At 42.6% G+C, this 14,675-nt stretch overlaps 1 protein-coding gene across 5 annotated transcripts in view; it reads left to right on the forward strand.

The window, feature by feature from the left end:
- The window catches only part of PALM2AKAP2 (PALM2 and AKAP2 fusion), a 277,274-nt gene that overhangs the window by 245,698 nt on the left and 16,901 nt on the right, over positions 1–14,675 (forward strand). For all 5 annotated transcript variants that reach the window (XM_064501617.1, XM_026103095.2, XM_064501619.1 and 2 more), the window contains one exon: positions 6,094–8,482. In XM_064501617.1, the coding sequence (XP_064357687.1) occupies positions 6,094–8,482 (2,389 nt within the window). The remainder of the gene's footprint in view (positions 1–6,093; positions 8,483–14,675) is intronic.

Consider the following 14,675-nt stretch of genomic DNA (forward strand, 5'->3'; position numbering starts at 1 on the left):
AATTTACATACCTTGGCTTTAGTGGGAAGTAATTGCGATTATTCCAGAGATGGAAGCCTGGCTGCACAATGGCTGAACAAGCTTCAGCCATTTGTCATTCAGGGCACAGAAAATATTTGAGCTGTAGAGAACCGTTAAAAAATAGCATATCATTCAATACATGCTCATCATTAAAATAGCCTATCATACAGTATATGCTCATAATTAAAGTATTCATATTTTTTTCTCTTTTGACCCACTTTTCTCCATCCTTAATTTATTACACCAGCAAAATAAAATTGGATTTTTATTTGATAAAAGAGCCTTATTGTGTATCACATGGGGAAGCTGAAGATTGTGCCTCAGCTGGAATGAAAAATAATATTGCAAAGCCTTTCACTTGCTTTCCAAGCAAATGTAATCATAACTCCTTCACTAAGACAGACAAAAACCAGACATACAGAAAACTACTCAGAAAGTGTCACACAGCAAGTTCTCAAAGTAGCACCTTATTTGTGTGCTGTCTCCCCACGTACTTTATTACTATCTCTGTTCCAAAAGAATGCCCCCACCATTTTGTTTTGGGAAATAGTGTAAGGTTGCACTGATGTGGGGCTGTGTCATGTCTTTTTCTGAGGTGATTAGAAGAGGATGAAACTACTTTTCATAAGGAAAACTCGCCAGTAGTATTGTCTCACTAGCTCAGTCAAGTCACTCAAGACTGTAGCCAGGTGCTCACAAAGAACATTGCTTTTGACACTCAAAGCTGATGGGTTTTAGTCATCAAAATGGTTTGCATGAGTGTATTGAAGACACTGTGTACAGCTCCATGAGAGGGACAGAGCAGGTTTGCTCCTTTGCAAGTGGGAGGATTATGAATATTACTAATCAAGAGAATGCCAGCCTCTATCTGACATATCTTAAAATCAACAAAGTTTGGCCACAGGATTTTGGGGAGGGGGGGTTTCTGAAATTTTAATTTTAACCAATTTCATTAAGTGAAAAATCTTAAACTTTTTTTGGAGAATATTTCAATAGTATTTTCAAAAGTATTGAGGAGTCAGTGTAAAAATATCCTAAAGAGAATGCAACATTTTCACACGGGAACAAGAAAACAATACTTAATTTGTGTTTTGTGGTTTTTTTTAATGAAAAGATAAGGGTCTTGTTGAATGTGTCAGTAGCAATCCCATTCTTCTCCTTGATTCCCCCATCGCTGCCAGCATCTCTTTTCCAGTTCCAGGAGGGGAGTTTTCTCTTGCCGCTGCCTTCTCTTAACTTCCCTCAACTGCTTTCCAAAACACAAGTGTTCAGCCCATTCCTCCAAACTAGTGTCTGCACAGACTGCCACCTGGAGCAGTCCTGTCCCTGTGGTGATGAGGTGGACCACTGCATTTCTGGAGCTGGAGGGGTGGCTGTACCCTGTGGGAGTGTGCGAGGAGGAGACATCGCAGGGCTGGACACTGCAGTGGTTCGGACCATGATTCCCGTTTGGAAGTGGGTGGGATGGCGGCATCTTTCTGAGCACTGGGCTGGGGAGCAGAGAGATGAGAGACTGGGGTGCGCGGATGGGTAACTGAAGTTACCTAAGCTGCAGGAAAGGTTTTCCTCCATCTCCTTTGCATAGTAGCAAATGTTGGTTGTGAGTGCCAGCACCTTGACTCCACCACTGGGACAGTGTTAGTACAACTCTGCTTTTGCTTTTCTTCCTCGTAAAGAACTGTAGCACTTTCCTGTAATGCCATTCTTCTACAGAAAAGACTTCTGTGACAAGATACTTGCTGTTCACGAGTGGGACAACCCCCGACTTGACTAGGAAGTTTCTCACTAGCCACGGTGGCCGTCTGGAAGTATGGCACGGCTGACAACTTTGGTATGTTTGCAGTGCTTGGAACTGTCTCCGTCTGTGGTGCAGATGGTGACTGCCTTCTTCAAAAGGAGACGTTGAATGAAAACAGCCACTTTATTGAAATTTTGCCAGTCAGCTCCCAAGCAAATACATCATTTGGTTCCTGCCCCTATGCAAGGGGACATTGGAAAGGCAAGCCAAAATAGTAGGTGAGGAGAAAGGAGATCATTCACATCATCAGGGAGGTGTGGATTAGCAAGTCAACCATACAGACGTGGTTTTACATTCGCTTGTGAACTCCTAGAGACATGGTGGGCCCAAGCGGTACATCCAAGAACCGAGGGTAAAAGCACTGAGACAATGATCAAGGCAGTGGGAAGAGAAGGAAGGGCAGCACAGAACCTCTGTAAAGGAAAATGAAATCTGAAGAAATGAGAAGTGCACATTGCTAACAATGCCAGGAGACCAACAGTGTTAAAATCTGTGCTGAAACTTGGCTGGAGTAATTGGTAGAAACCCATCAATGAAGAGATTATGTTTTAGTTTTCCTAAACTACAAAATGTTTTTAATTAAGGGTTTAATTAAATCTCTTTTCTTTCTTTTTTTTCCCTTTCTTTTTTTGTCATGCTGTTGCTTCAGAAGAATGTGGATGTGGCTCAGAAGGCCTGCCTCCCACTTATTGTCATATGCATTTTCTGTTGCGTGAAACAAAGGAAGGCACTGGCAGTGTATTTGCTGGATCTTGCTCATAGTACACCCACATTTTTTTCCTCCTGAAAGAATTGATTGCCCAAACACTTACACTTTTGTAAATGAAGAATTCAACCAACAAGGAAATATGCTAATGATTCTCTAAGCTGCTAATAACTACAGCTTACCAAAGGGCAGCAGCATTATAGAAATGACACCAATTACTCTGTTGCATCTTGACTTAAACAGAGGGAGATGAATGCACACTCAGAGACTGTTTAAATGTAACAGTGACTTCTGGAAAGCCTGGATCTAGATTAGCTGTGTTTGCCAATCACTGTTAACACTTTATTGCTGACTACAATTAAGATTGAATGCAGGCCTTTTCCCAACTTACAGACCTTGGTAGTGATGCAGGCTCTGAAAAGCCTCCTCCCTATAGGCAGCAAATACAAAGTGGTTGGTACATATTTACTGCACATGGAGCAAAAGCAGTCCCCTGGCAAGCTGGCCTCCTTCTGCAAAACAGCCAAGGCGGGGGGTCCATGTGCGTCCTGCTGCCTTCCTCCTCCTCCAAGCCTCCCACCTGCAGTAGCGTCATCCCAATATGCACCATTTTCCCAGGCCCTTCTAGACCCTCCTGAACAGGCTCTGTGGCCTGGACTGGCTAAAAAAAAAGCTTGTTTTGTCAGCTGTTCCCATCCTCACGATTTTCTTGGTTATCTTCTCCAGCTAACTAATCAATAGATTGACTTCTGCTTTTCATAGGAATATGTGGAGCATCGCCTTTTTATCATGATGTCATGAACATGTCCCCAGATCCTATAAGAATGTGTTGAAGGAAAAACTGGCATTTTTTTTAACAATATTTTTCCCTCTTTCACCCCTCCCCAGCATCTCTCCCCTGCTGAGAGCCCTCCTCCCTGCTCCCTGTTCCTAGTCTCTGGCAAAAAAAGTCTCCTTCCCATAAGTACCAATATTTACTGATATGTTTTACTGTCTAACTAGATATTTGCTCTATTACATGTGTCACACTAATTACACAGACACATGTGCTTTCAGAATTGGTACTGTCATAATTGCATGCCCTGATTAGATAGTTACTGGCATGCCTTGATTGTGAGCTAGGATTGCAGCTATGATAAGAGGATGGACTCTTACTCATTAAGAGATTGGCTGATAAAATACTTCGCCTTTAGTTCTATTCTCTAAAAGTAATTTGAATAGCTAAGTGTGACATGACTTGAAATGGTTCATACATTAATACAGTGATGGAAATTAATATGCTTTAGTGCCTGAGGTCTCTGGGACAATCAGACGTTTTCCTAGCTCCATTGCACAGTGGTACTACAAGTACAGCGTCCAGTGGTCCCTCAGGTCTGGTTCAGCTGCAGGTTCAGCTCTGCAGGAGATGTGATTTAGTGATTGAGTGTATTGTCTGGGATGCATAATTTCATTACATCATTTTCTGCATCCATTGGAGACATGGCTGCCGAGGATGTGTAGTTCCAGATGTCGCTAGTGATTTTGATCCATCTGATTAGAAGCAGTTGTTATGTCCATTCACACAGACTGCACCAAGTAACAGCATCTCTGGCTTGCACCAGTGAAGTAGCCAGAGCAGGTTTAAACCTTAATATGAGACTCGTTGTGTTAGTCCTGTTACTTGAGTACCTGTTGTGTCATGTCACCAGGAGTTCTGCAGGCTGATCAAGAGCAATTCCTGCCCTTTCAGGTTAAAAGATTGGTTATTCTTTCATGCCTGCTGTGCCCACTCAAATGAGTCAGGACTGCTTATACTGACTCCTATATTTGTTTGCAGAACATGTGATTTCTCCAATACATCTTCAGTGGAACTAAGGAAAAAATTGACTGCATTTAGATGTTTAAATAGTGAAAATATGATAATCTTTAAGAAATGCTCTGCTAGAAATGTAAGTTAGAGAACTGTTAGATTCAACAGAAAGTGAAATGAAACCAGATAAGAGGTCAACTGAAGTATATTGACAAGAGCAGGTTGGGTTTTTTTTGTTTGTAAAGGTTTTTCCTGCTCTGTAAGCCCAATTAAGAAGAAAATGTCTAATGGGTGAAGCCAGCATTATCTTCAAGCATGTACAACTGCATAATTTGACAGAAAACTCATTCAAACTGTGTTTAGAAATAGAGCTCTTCTGTCTGGCTATAATTTTCTGTCAAATGCATTTTATTGCCTGTGTAAATCCAAAGGCGGTGTGATTGCTCAGGTCACGAGTAAACGCCATTCTGCCCATTTTCCGCTGTAGAGTTTATTAATAACATGCATGATAAATGATAGCAAGGGAGTGTGACTAGCAGACAATGGTGGCCATTGTTGGGTATCCACTGTGTTTTACAGTTCTGCTCAGTGTTGTTTGCTTCCCAAACCCATGCCTCAGCAGTCATACTACATAAAAACACATGTGGAAAAAGGAGTCAGGGAACAAATGTATCACGTTGCTGTTTTAAAATGTTAGGCAAAGTGAACAGACCTGCCCCTTTCAGTTGTTTTCATATTGTACTGTGTTCTGACGAGGAGTTACCAAGTTCTTCTTTAAAAGCAATGTAGAAAATGAGCTTTTCATTTCTTTTGGTACTTTCTTTTTCTGCCTTTCAGTAATAAAGAATTACTGAGAAATTCACTGATTTGTTATCAGCTTAATCAAAACTTTCTTCCAACTTTACTCCCAGGAAATTCAGTAGGCTGCTTGACAGGTAGAATCTGCCCATACCAAAACAGAAGTGGTATTTGTTGCAATACCCTGCCTGAGACCAAAGGTCACCGACCCATCAGGGAGGAATACAGATCCAGTGCATCTGCAATGTAGATCAAAGCTGTAGGGAGGAGGAGACCATGATGCTGGTCCCCACTGTGCCTGCTGTAGCTTTGTCCGTGCTGTGGGAGTTGTGAACACATCCTGTCTCCCAGGCCGTGTTATGCGTGGGTTTTCTGTGTGGGCTGCAGAAGACATGGTGCAATTCCACCCGTGTTTGATGGCCAAGACTGGTCCGCTGAGAAATGAACATCCCCTGCTGTTGCCATGTCTTTTTATCTGACATGGGATGAATCGCCTACTCTTCCTGCTTCTGTATCTGTAAAGTGGGGGCAGTAATACTTTTCATCTGTGGAAGTATTATGAGATTTCCTTGGGGTATGGAAAGCATTTTTAAAATACCAGGCTGCTAGGTGCTGCATGTGTAAACCGTTGAAGAACCTAAACTGTCTAGTCATTAATAGCTTGGAAATACAAAGCTGATTTTTTTTAGTGGCAAACCAGAGTGCAAGCATAAGTGACAGAGGGTGGATGATAACCAGATGGGAGATACTTAAATGAAGGACTGTTGTTGTTTTAGTGTCTTTTCCAGGTTAGGTAAAGCAACTTTCTATTTTTTGTAAGATAGTGTTAGTGATTTGCCCTGCTTTCCCACAGTATGAAGGGCTGCTTTAATTTCAAGTTTAAGAAGTGCTAGGATTTGTTTTCCAGATGGTGTTTACTCTGCATATAATAAAATGTTGCTTCTTAGGACTTTATCATCATTTTGTTTTCTTTCATTTTAGAAATCTTCCAGAATCCCTGAGGATGACATCAGGTTGAGAAAAAACAGAGACCAAAACTGTGCCAATTTCCTGGAGCCAGCTAGTGTGCTTGCAACAAAGGAGGAGAAAATGGAAATTGAAGTTCCAGTTTCTGAACACAAAAGCATCACCACAGTGGCTTCACCACATCCAGTAGACAATCAAACCCACTTCTTTTCCCCTGCTGCCAGCCACAATGGGCTTAAGGACAGGCATGAATCCCTGGACAGTGAAGTTGCTAAAGAGATCAGATATCTAGATGAAGTGCTGGAGGCAAACTGCTGTGATTCTGCTGCAGATAATACCTTTAATGGGACATCCTCCCCTGAACCAAGTGCGGTCTCTGTTGTAGATGGTTCAGGAACATCTGTTAATGTTACCAGCGATTCAGTACCCGGTGAAAGGGATGAAAATGTCGCTGACAAGCAGACACCCTTGGTCGTTGAACAGAGTGAAGCTAGCATAGATGATGAGAACCTGAAATCTAATGGCCATTCTTCAGGGGGATTGAAAGAAGACACTAGGGACAGTCTGAAGGGGCCAGGGAGTCCTACTTCTTCAAACAGTTCTAGAAGATCTTCTAAGGATGGAGAAACAACTTTTACAACCCTTAAGAAAGAGGCTAAGTTTGAACTACGAGCCTTCCATGAAGACAAAAAGCCATCTAAGCTCTTTGAAGAGGATGATGAGAAGGAAAAATACAGGGTCCGGAAAGTGAGACCATCAGAGGAAATGATGGAACTTGAAAAGGAAAGGAGGGAACTTATTAAAAGCCAGGCTGTCAAGAAAAACCCCAGCATTGCCGCCAAATGGTGGAACCCTCCCCAAGAGAAGACCTTGGAAGAGCAACTGGATGAAGAGCATCTGGAGTCCCACAAGAAGTACAAGGAGCGCAAGGAGAGGCAGCAGCAGCAAGGTGCAACACCACCATCCCCCAAACAGGTCAGCTACTCCTTTGTACCACCAGAGCCAGTCAATATCAAGAAAGAGGATATTGTCACAGAGCAAATTGATTTCTCAGCTGCCAGGAAGCAGTTCCAGCTAATGGAGCATTCAGGTCCACCTCAGGGTCAGGTCCCACCAAGGCGGTCAGGGACACCCAAAATGTTCTCTATCAAACCCTTCTACAAGAGCCTCAGTTCTTCGCATGTAGACAGGCCACTGTCCTCCATAGCAAGACCTGTTTCTGTCTGTGGACAAGCAGGACAGCTTGAGAATAATGATATCACTGTTGTCAAAGCACAAAAGGTCTCCTGTACCTCAGAGGATGATATGAATGCTCAGAGTAACACTACTGAGCCAGTAAGAGAGTTACCATGTAGTGACAGCTCCAGAAGTGGACAGACCTCAAAACTGTGGCCAGAGGATGGTGAATTCATGAGTGCAAGAGCGGTCTTCACTGTGGTGAAGGATGACGGACAAGGTGTGCTAGACCAGTTCTCAAAATCAACCAGCGCCTCTTCCCCTCCAGAGGAGTTAGACTCTGGCTTGGATGACTTGTCTGTAAGGTCTCAGGATACCACTGTCTTGGAGACCCTTTCCAATGACTTCAGCATGGACAACATCAGCGACAGCGGTGCCTCCAATGAGACCATGAGCGCCCTCCAGGAAAGCTCACTGGCAGATTTTTCCCTGCCACAGACCCCCCAGACCGACACTCCCGCAGAGTGCAGAGGGGAAGGTGTTTCTAAGTCATTCAGTGACCCGGGCTTTGACTCACCTTCTTCTACCTTGGCAGACTCCATGCTGATTGATGACCAGCTGGAGTATCATGCCGGCCTGCTAGTTCAAAACGCGATCCAACAAGCCATAGCCGAGCAGGCAGACAAAACAAGCTGTAAGCAAGAGAAAATCATGGCAGAGCAGGAGATCTCAGTTGAAGGTCAATCAGCCACTGGGCCAGTGCCATGCTCTGAGGAGCAGCAGAGCCCCACATTTGAGCCACCGCAGGTGTCTTCTCCTGTTCAAGAAAAAAGGGACACAAAACCAAAGACATCAGAAGAGGAAGACTCAGGACTCAGGGAACGGAAGACTTTGCAGCCATCACCCATATCCTCAGCCAGCCAGCCATTCCTTGTGGAGGAAAATAGGCAAGAAGTCAGCTATTTTAGCAAGTATTCAGAGGCAGCTGAGCTGAGGAGCACCGCCTCCATCCTTGCCACCCAAGAGCCTGAAGTGACCATGGGCCCTTTTAAGTTACGGTCGAGGAAGCAGCGGACATTGTCGATGATAGAAGAAGAGATCAGAGCAGCCCAGGAAAGAGAAGAGGAGCTGAAGAGGCAGAGGCAAGGTCTACAGGTCGCATCGAGCCCTCTTGTGAAGAATGCACCACCCCTGCCCACCAGAACAGTGTCTTACAAAACTGCACCAGGTAAGAGCCCAAAGTGTAGGAGGGGAAATGAAGCATGACCAGATTCCTTGTTTTGGCCTTTTCAAGTGAATCTGTCATGTTTATTTTGCCAAGGGCAGAAGGGTCTTCGTGATTTTTTCTGCCTGGAAACTGAAATATTCAAGGAGGAGGGGGAGAGGGTGTATTTCTCCTTTAGGAAGGTCCGTGGAAATCCCAGCTTTCTGTCTGTGAGCATGCATACGGACATTTTTGCTTTTTCCCAAATGTGTTACGTAAGGAACTTACCTACTATACTGATCAGTCTGTGAAAAGCCTGGGCTCTATTCGTCTCATGCCCTTTCATAACGTGTCACGTTTGTCACTGTGCTGCTCAGATCACCCCTTGAAATTTAGGATCATCACCTGGAAAGGCAGCAATGTTTTTCACAGCTAGGCAGCTATTTGAAAGGTGAACATAGAAAGATTTTTTTTTTTTTTTATTAAAGCTTTATATTCTCGTATAAGTCATCAAGGAACTGTCAAGCTTGCTGCACTCCACAGATTTTGGGGGGTCGCATCAGATTTCTTTTTGTGTTTTGTTTTGCTGTTATCTGATATTTCTTGGTTTTTCTAATGAACTTTGTCTGATAAAAAGGTCTCCAGAGCTGTGAGATGCTATTCAGTACTGGAGTTAAATAGGAGTACTAGAGTTAATCAGAAAGTGCTTAATAGATTCATTAGAAGTCCTCTTCTTCTGACTGATCAGCTGTTGCTTGCTTTCTGATCACGTGCTTGCATTCACAACAATGACAGTGTAAAAATCAGTAGTATATTGCTCTCCCTTGCCCCTTTCAATAAATAAAACCAAGATCTCATGCTTTCTTAATATATCATAAAAAATACATCATAAAAACAGAAAAAGACAAATGCCCAGCTTGTTTCTTTGTAGTCATTATTGTGAGGATAGATCTACATATGCTTTAGAAGTCCTTGAAAGATTTTCTCAATAGTGATCTTCATGAAGAAATGTAAAATTAGCCAGAGTGCTTAAATTCCATCCTTATATCTGATGATGTAAATCTGAGCTAGCAATGCTTGAAAAAAATTGTGGGGGATGAGCCTTTTCTTTTGAAAGCCGTGGCAAGCTTGAGTTGGGTCTGGGTTTAGTCCATCTGATTCTGAACTTGGAGTGTTATGCAGTATAAAAATAGCTAACACTTGGTTTTGTTTATTCTGTAAAGGGAATGATTTTAGTCTGTGTTTCTTGCCAAGACATGTAACAGATGTGATATTTTCTTTGAAGTGCTATTATTATTATGCGTATAGAATTAAAATATTTGGAAGGGAATCTCTGGAAATTTTAACAAATGTGATGTTTTGAGTAATGTTGTCTTGCAAGATGAGAGAGACATAGGACCATGGGCCTCAGCTAATCTGGTTCTTCATTTTATAAAAGCGTGAGGTAAGCTCATCCCTGCCTTCAAAAACGGCTTCATCTGTAGCTCCAAGTGCTTGAAATGAGGCTTAGATTGGTTGCATTTGACTTGCGAGTGATTTTGGAAGGACTGCTGTCTTCAGTGCTTGCTTTAATGGAGTATCTGGGAAAATAGTATACTTCTGCTACTTCCTATTTCTCTAGGTAACAAAGCATTTACTTTGAGTTTGATGTTAAAATGTTCATTATCAATTACATTTTAATGAGAATGTTAAATTCATAAGGAACCATTCCAGACAGTTTCTTTTAAATGTCCAATTGCCATATGTGCAGGAAAGAAAATTTGGATCTATTGGCCAATGACTCAAACTACTGCAATTTGCAACTGGTAACAATTCAAAGAATTAATTTCTAAGGAGAGATATGTCTGCAACAGTGTGTAAGCATATGATCTATTAAAAATATATATATAATTGCCAACATCTCTCTTAAATCTGCTACTTCTAGTGCTGTTTTAAACAGAGGATGCAGAGTTCTCAGCTGCCGTAAATTAACCAGGGTCTCTTGGCCTTCCAGACTGAATAGCCTCAGCTCAGCTTGTCCTTTCTGTCCCATTAACCTGCTGTGTGGCAGCTAAAGTTGCAGTCTTTATAAAAGAAAGGAAGAAAGGATACCATATAATCCCTAAAGATTGCAGCAGCTTTTTTTTAATACATATTTACAGTGCCTTTTTAATATTTACAAAAGCAGAGACTAGAGATGCTTCAGTGGCAGTAGCAAAATCTGACTGTAATGTTTCATTGGCTGCCAGTTACAAGGTGATTTACAGAGCAGAAAAGAAAATCTACTTGTGATAAGTACTATAAAGAGTATGATGTAGAACATGTCTGATGTCATAATATCTGAATTCACAGAGAAAAAAATAATCATAATTGAAGAAACAGAGGTGTTTCTGTCACCTAAGTGCCTTTCCTAAAGAAAGAAGTAGCACCCTTCTTTTAACATCAGGGTACCTAGGCAGAAAGGGATTAAGGAGTCACGTCTAAATTTGAAAAATCTGTAACATCCTAAAATGAGGAGGCATAAATTTACCAAACTCTTTTGAGAAGCAGCAGTGATTAATGTCATTAGAAATGACCTAACTATCAGGTTGTTTTTCTGCAGTAGACTGGGCAGAGCAGCTTTACTAGGGCTCCTAGTGGTCCCCGATTATTTACTACTCCCATCTGATCTCACTGCTTTGAACTGTCATTCTGTGGATAACAGAAACACAAACCACAGAAAAAGGACTGCAATGAACTGAGCTGCTGTTTTGACTGAAGTGTAGAAGATTAATGCATTCATGTGGGCGCATGTGTGAAATAGCTGCTAATTACTTCAGATAGCAAACAAGCTGTTTTTGCCACCCTGACATACAACTTCCATCACAGACAGTGACGCTGAAGCTCATGTCTGCCAACTGCTCAGCGCAAGCCAGGGTGGCTCCCGATAATAAACCTTTTTACTGTTGACATTTTAGGTATTTCCTGCAGTAAAGGCCGGAAGGTACGATGAGTATTGAGGAAAACGTATATGCATAACCAATGCAAGACTGGAACACTGAGGGAGAAAAAAGCGATCAGACAGCAAGCAACCTTTAAAACTGTTTGAGCTGTTGTTGAGAAGCAGCCTTTTAACCCATCTCAGGCCACCAAAGCATGACATACTGTAATTTTATTTGCATGAGGACTAGGTGTTATGCATACACAGGACAAGACCCTCTCCAAGATAATGTGAGAAAGGGGAAAGAAAGAATCTTTGCAAACTTTTCACAAAAAGTTACATTTGCATGAGCAGACCAAATAAAAGGCAAAACAATTGCTTCAGGGTGCTTAAATATAGAGGTACTGTGGATCCCCAAAGCTCTGTGGAACTCTGTTTAAATATGAGCAGTTCCTGGGCTATTTTGCTGCAGCGCCTGCGGCACTGGGCAAGGTGTTGAGTAGTCAAACAGCAATGCAGTGGTTTTCCTCTACCATATGCAGGCAGCACACAGTGCCTCCAGGCCAGAACAGCAGGGACCCTTCAGTAGTTTATTTTAGCAGGATGATGAGTGTGTGACATGGGACGCCCCAGTGTACATTTGCTGGTGTGGTCCCTTGTTCCCTGTATTATGAGTACTTAGACTATGAAGAATTTGCACCTATCTAACTTGATATAGTTAGTACCTGGCCCTGGTAATCCTGTTCATCGTAAAAAGTGTATTTTTGAGCTGTGAAAATCATTATATGCAAGGTTTTGGTTCAGTTAAGGCTGTTTTGTTTGAGAGAAACCCTTCATTAATATTTGCTGTCTCATGACCAGCCATAGGAAGTCCCTTACATGAGAAGCTATGCCTAATAAAAGCCTTCCTGAGGCTGCCACATCTTCTTTTTTGACGTTTATGAATAAAGCTCTGCCTTACAAGGCAGAAGGCATGTTGCTCACCCTGCACTCATGGGCAGAAGCTCAGCATCATCTGCATGCACGTCAGGGGACATTTGCAGCCAAGGAGCTCTCTTCTGTCATTCCCAGTTAATTAATTAGATGGGAGAATTTCAGTGGATGGCAAAAGCCCAGGGGAGTTGTTGCAATTTATGCATGCAAGTAATCACTAATCTTTAAATTTCAGATAGCCATTCACCCCCTAAGGAATGTGTGCATGCTGGCTTTCTTCTCCTCAGTGACTGCTGTAGATGTAAGCTCTGTCAGAAGAGCCACTTGCTTCTGAAACCATTTGCCGCTCTCATTTTTCACCAATAAATGCCTCCTGTAAGGAAACTTCTCAGGTTCTGTCACAGCCTGAAGATACTTTTTGTGGGATTAGAGGAGAAGCAGAGACTTTGGGACAACATATTTTCACTGTCTGTGGACAGTACAAAATTTCTAATGCCCAGCATAGGTGTAAAGACTAAGAATCAGGTATAATGCCCATGCGTGAATACCTTTTTAAAATAAGAATTTGGGGTAAGGCCAAAGAGAAAATGAAGCCTTTGAGTTTATGGGAGGAACCATTTGCTTACCCCTTCATAAGCATTAGTATGAAAAAAGCAAGGTTCTTCATTCTCTTCTACAAGGATTCTTCCAGGGTGCTTATCTGTCACCCCTGAACACCTCCAGGAGAGTGTCCTGCTGGATCAGCATCCCAGCCTAGCTCATTTGTCATTTATTCTCTTATTCCCTACCTAGTGGAAAAGGTATATGAAATGGAAAGGTCTTAGAGTGGGGCAATAGAGTTGTTTTCTCTGCTTGTGTGTTTGCATGTTTGTGCTGCTCACTTGGTGATCAAGAAGATGAAAGAAGCCCACCTTTCACCTGGAGTGGTAATGACGCTCCACATTACCAGGGTATTTTTTGCACATACTTTAACCATCCCATGGCTCCAGCACTGACTAGTTTCCTAAAACAATGTCTTGCTGAAATACCTTCTTTTGAAACATTTTCTCTGCTGTGCAGTTGTCTTAAAAATGCAAACAGTGTCTGTACAATAATTCCAACTTTTAGTTGTGTGAAGTCCCATTCCCCACCTCTCCTCTGTACTGTAGTATGCTTGTACTTGGTACCTGCACGTTACTTCACGGTGATGAGTGCCTTTGTCCCAGAGCCTCTCCTCAGCCACTTTTTCATTACCCTTGGTTTTGCAGCCAGCCATCTGGGCATGCATAGCCTATCGCTCCTCAAATTGCAGTGAGCACTTGGATACCTGTCAGGCTCCAAGGGGTGGATAAATCACCGTCTTCAAAACTCCTCTTTCTCCCTAGAACTGCGCAGAGGTTTTGCTTAGGACAAAACTGGTCTAAGTCTGGCTCCTTAAGTAAGGACCTAGCTCTTCCACAGCTTTCACTTTACACAAAGGTGTTTTCCAGCCACCAAACTGAGACATAACAGCAGCTCTGAGTTCTCTCTTCTCTGAGCTTCTTTCTCTTCCCCTTCCCGGGGCTAAGGAAGAGCATTCTCTATAAAAGCAGCTGTTCCCTGCCCCCAAATAGCACAAGAGGCAGGAAGTGCAGAGAAATCAAATTCCAGGAGCTTCCTGGAAATTCAGATTCCCTAGTTTCTTTAAGCCAGAGAGTGGGGGGAGCTCTCACCAGAACTAAGGTCATAGAACATTTTCCAGAGACTCTTTAAAAAAGAGAAAAAAACAGTGAAGATTACAGGTGAAGATTTCAGATGTTTTAGCTTGTACTAGATATCTTGCAACAGCTCTAGAAGTAGCTTCAAGGGACTACCTAGAGAGGAAGGTACTACTGATAACTACTGTTAAACTGCAACGATGACTTGCAGGCTGCAGTTTTGCTGGTATCCCACAAATCTGATCCTATTTCCTTTTGAGTTAGACCACAGCTCCATGTTTATTCATTTTGGATTTGGGCAAGGATCACCAGCAGTGTTTGTGTGCATCAGATGTGAGTGTATGACTGCAGAAGAAAGCACCCACCTGTTAGCGTGGCATCTTATGATGGGTTTATGCCTTTCTGCTAGATGCATGAGGATATGTACTGCACAAGATAGTACCTTTTCTGGCTGAAAATTGGCCAGAAGAGTATTAACCCACCAGCATTTCCAGCACAGCCTGAACTGTCAGAGTAAGTCTCTGCTGGATCATGGTTGTGCTTCAATTTCATAGTGTTTTTCTGTGGTGGTTCCGAGTGCCATGAAGCTTCAGCTACCCCATCATCTCACCACAACCTCATCAGGGGTTGTGCCAGTTACTTTTGCCAGTGTTTTAACTGGTAGAATCTCTGTCTTCCACCTGGTTGCATTCTTTCACAACACTTTTAG

Source organism: Dromaius novaehollandiae, chromosome Z (assembly GCF_036370855.1).
Source record: "Dromaius novaehollandiae isolate bDroNov1 chromosome Z, bDroNov1.hap1, whole genome shotgun sequence".
Taxonomy (NCBI): domain Eukaryota; kingdom Metazoa; phylum Chordata; class Aves; order Casuariiformes; family Dromaiidae; genus Dromaius; species Dromaius novaehollandiae.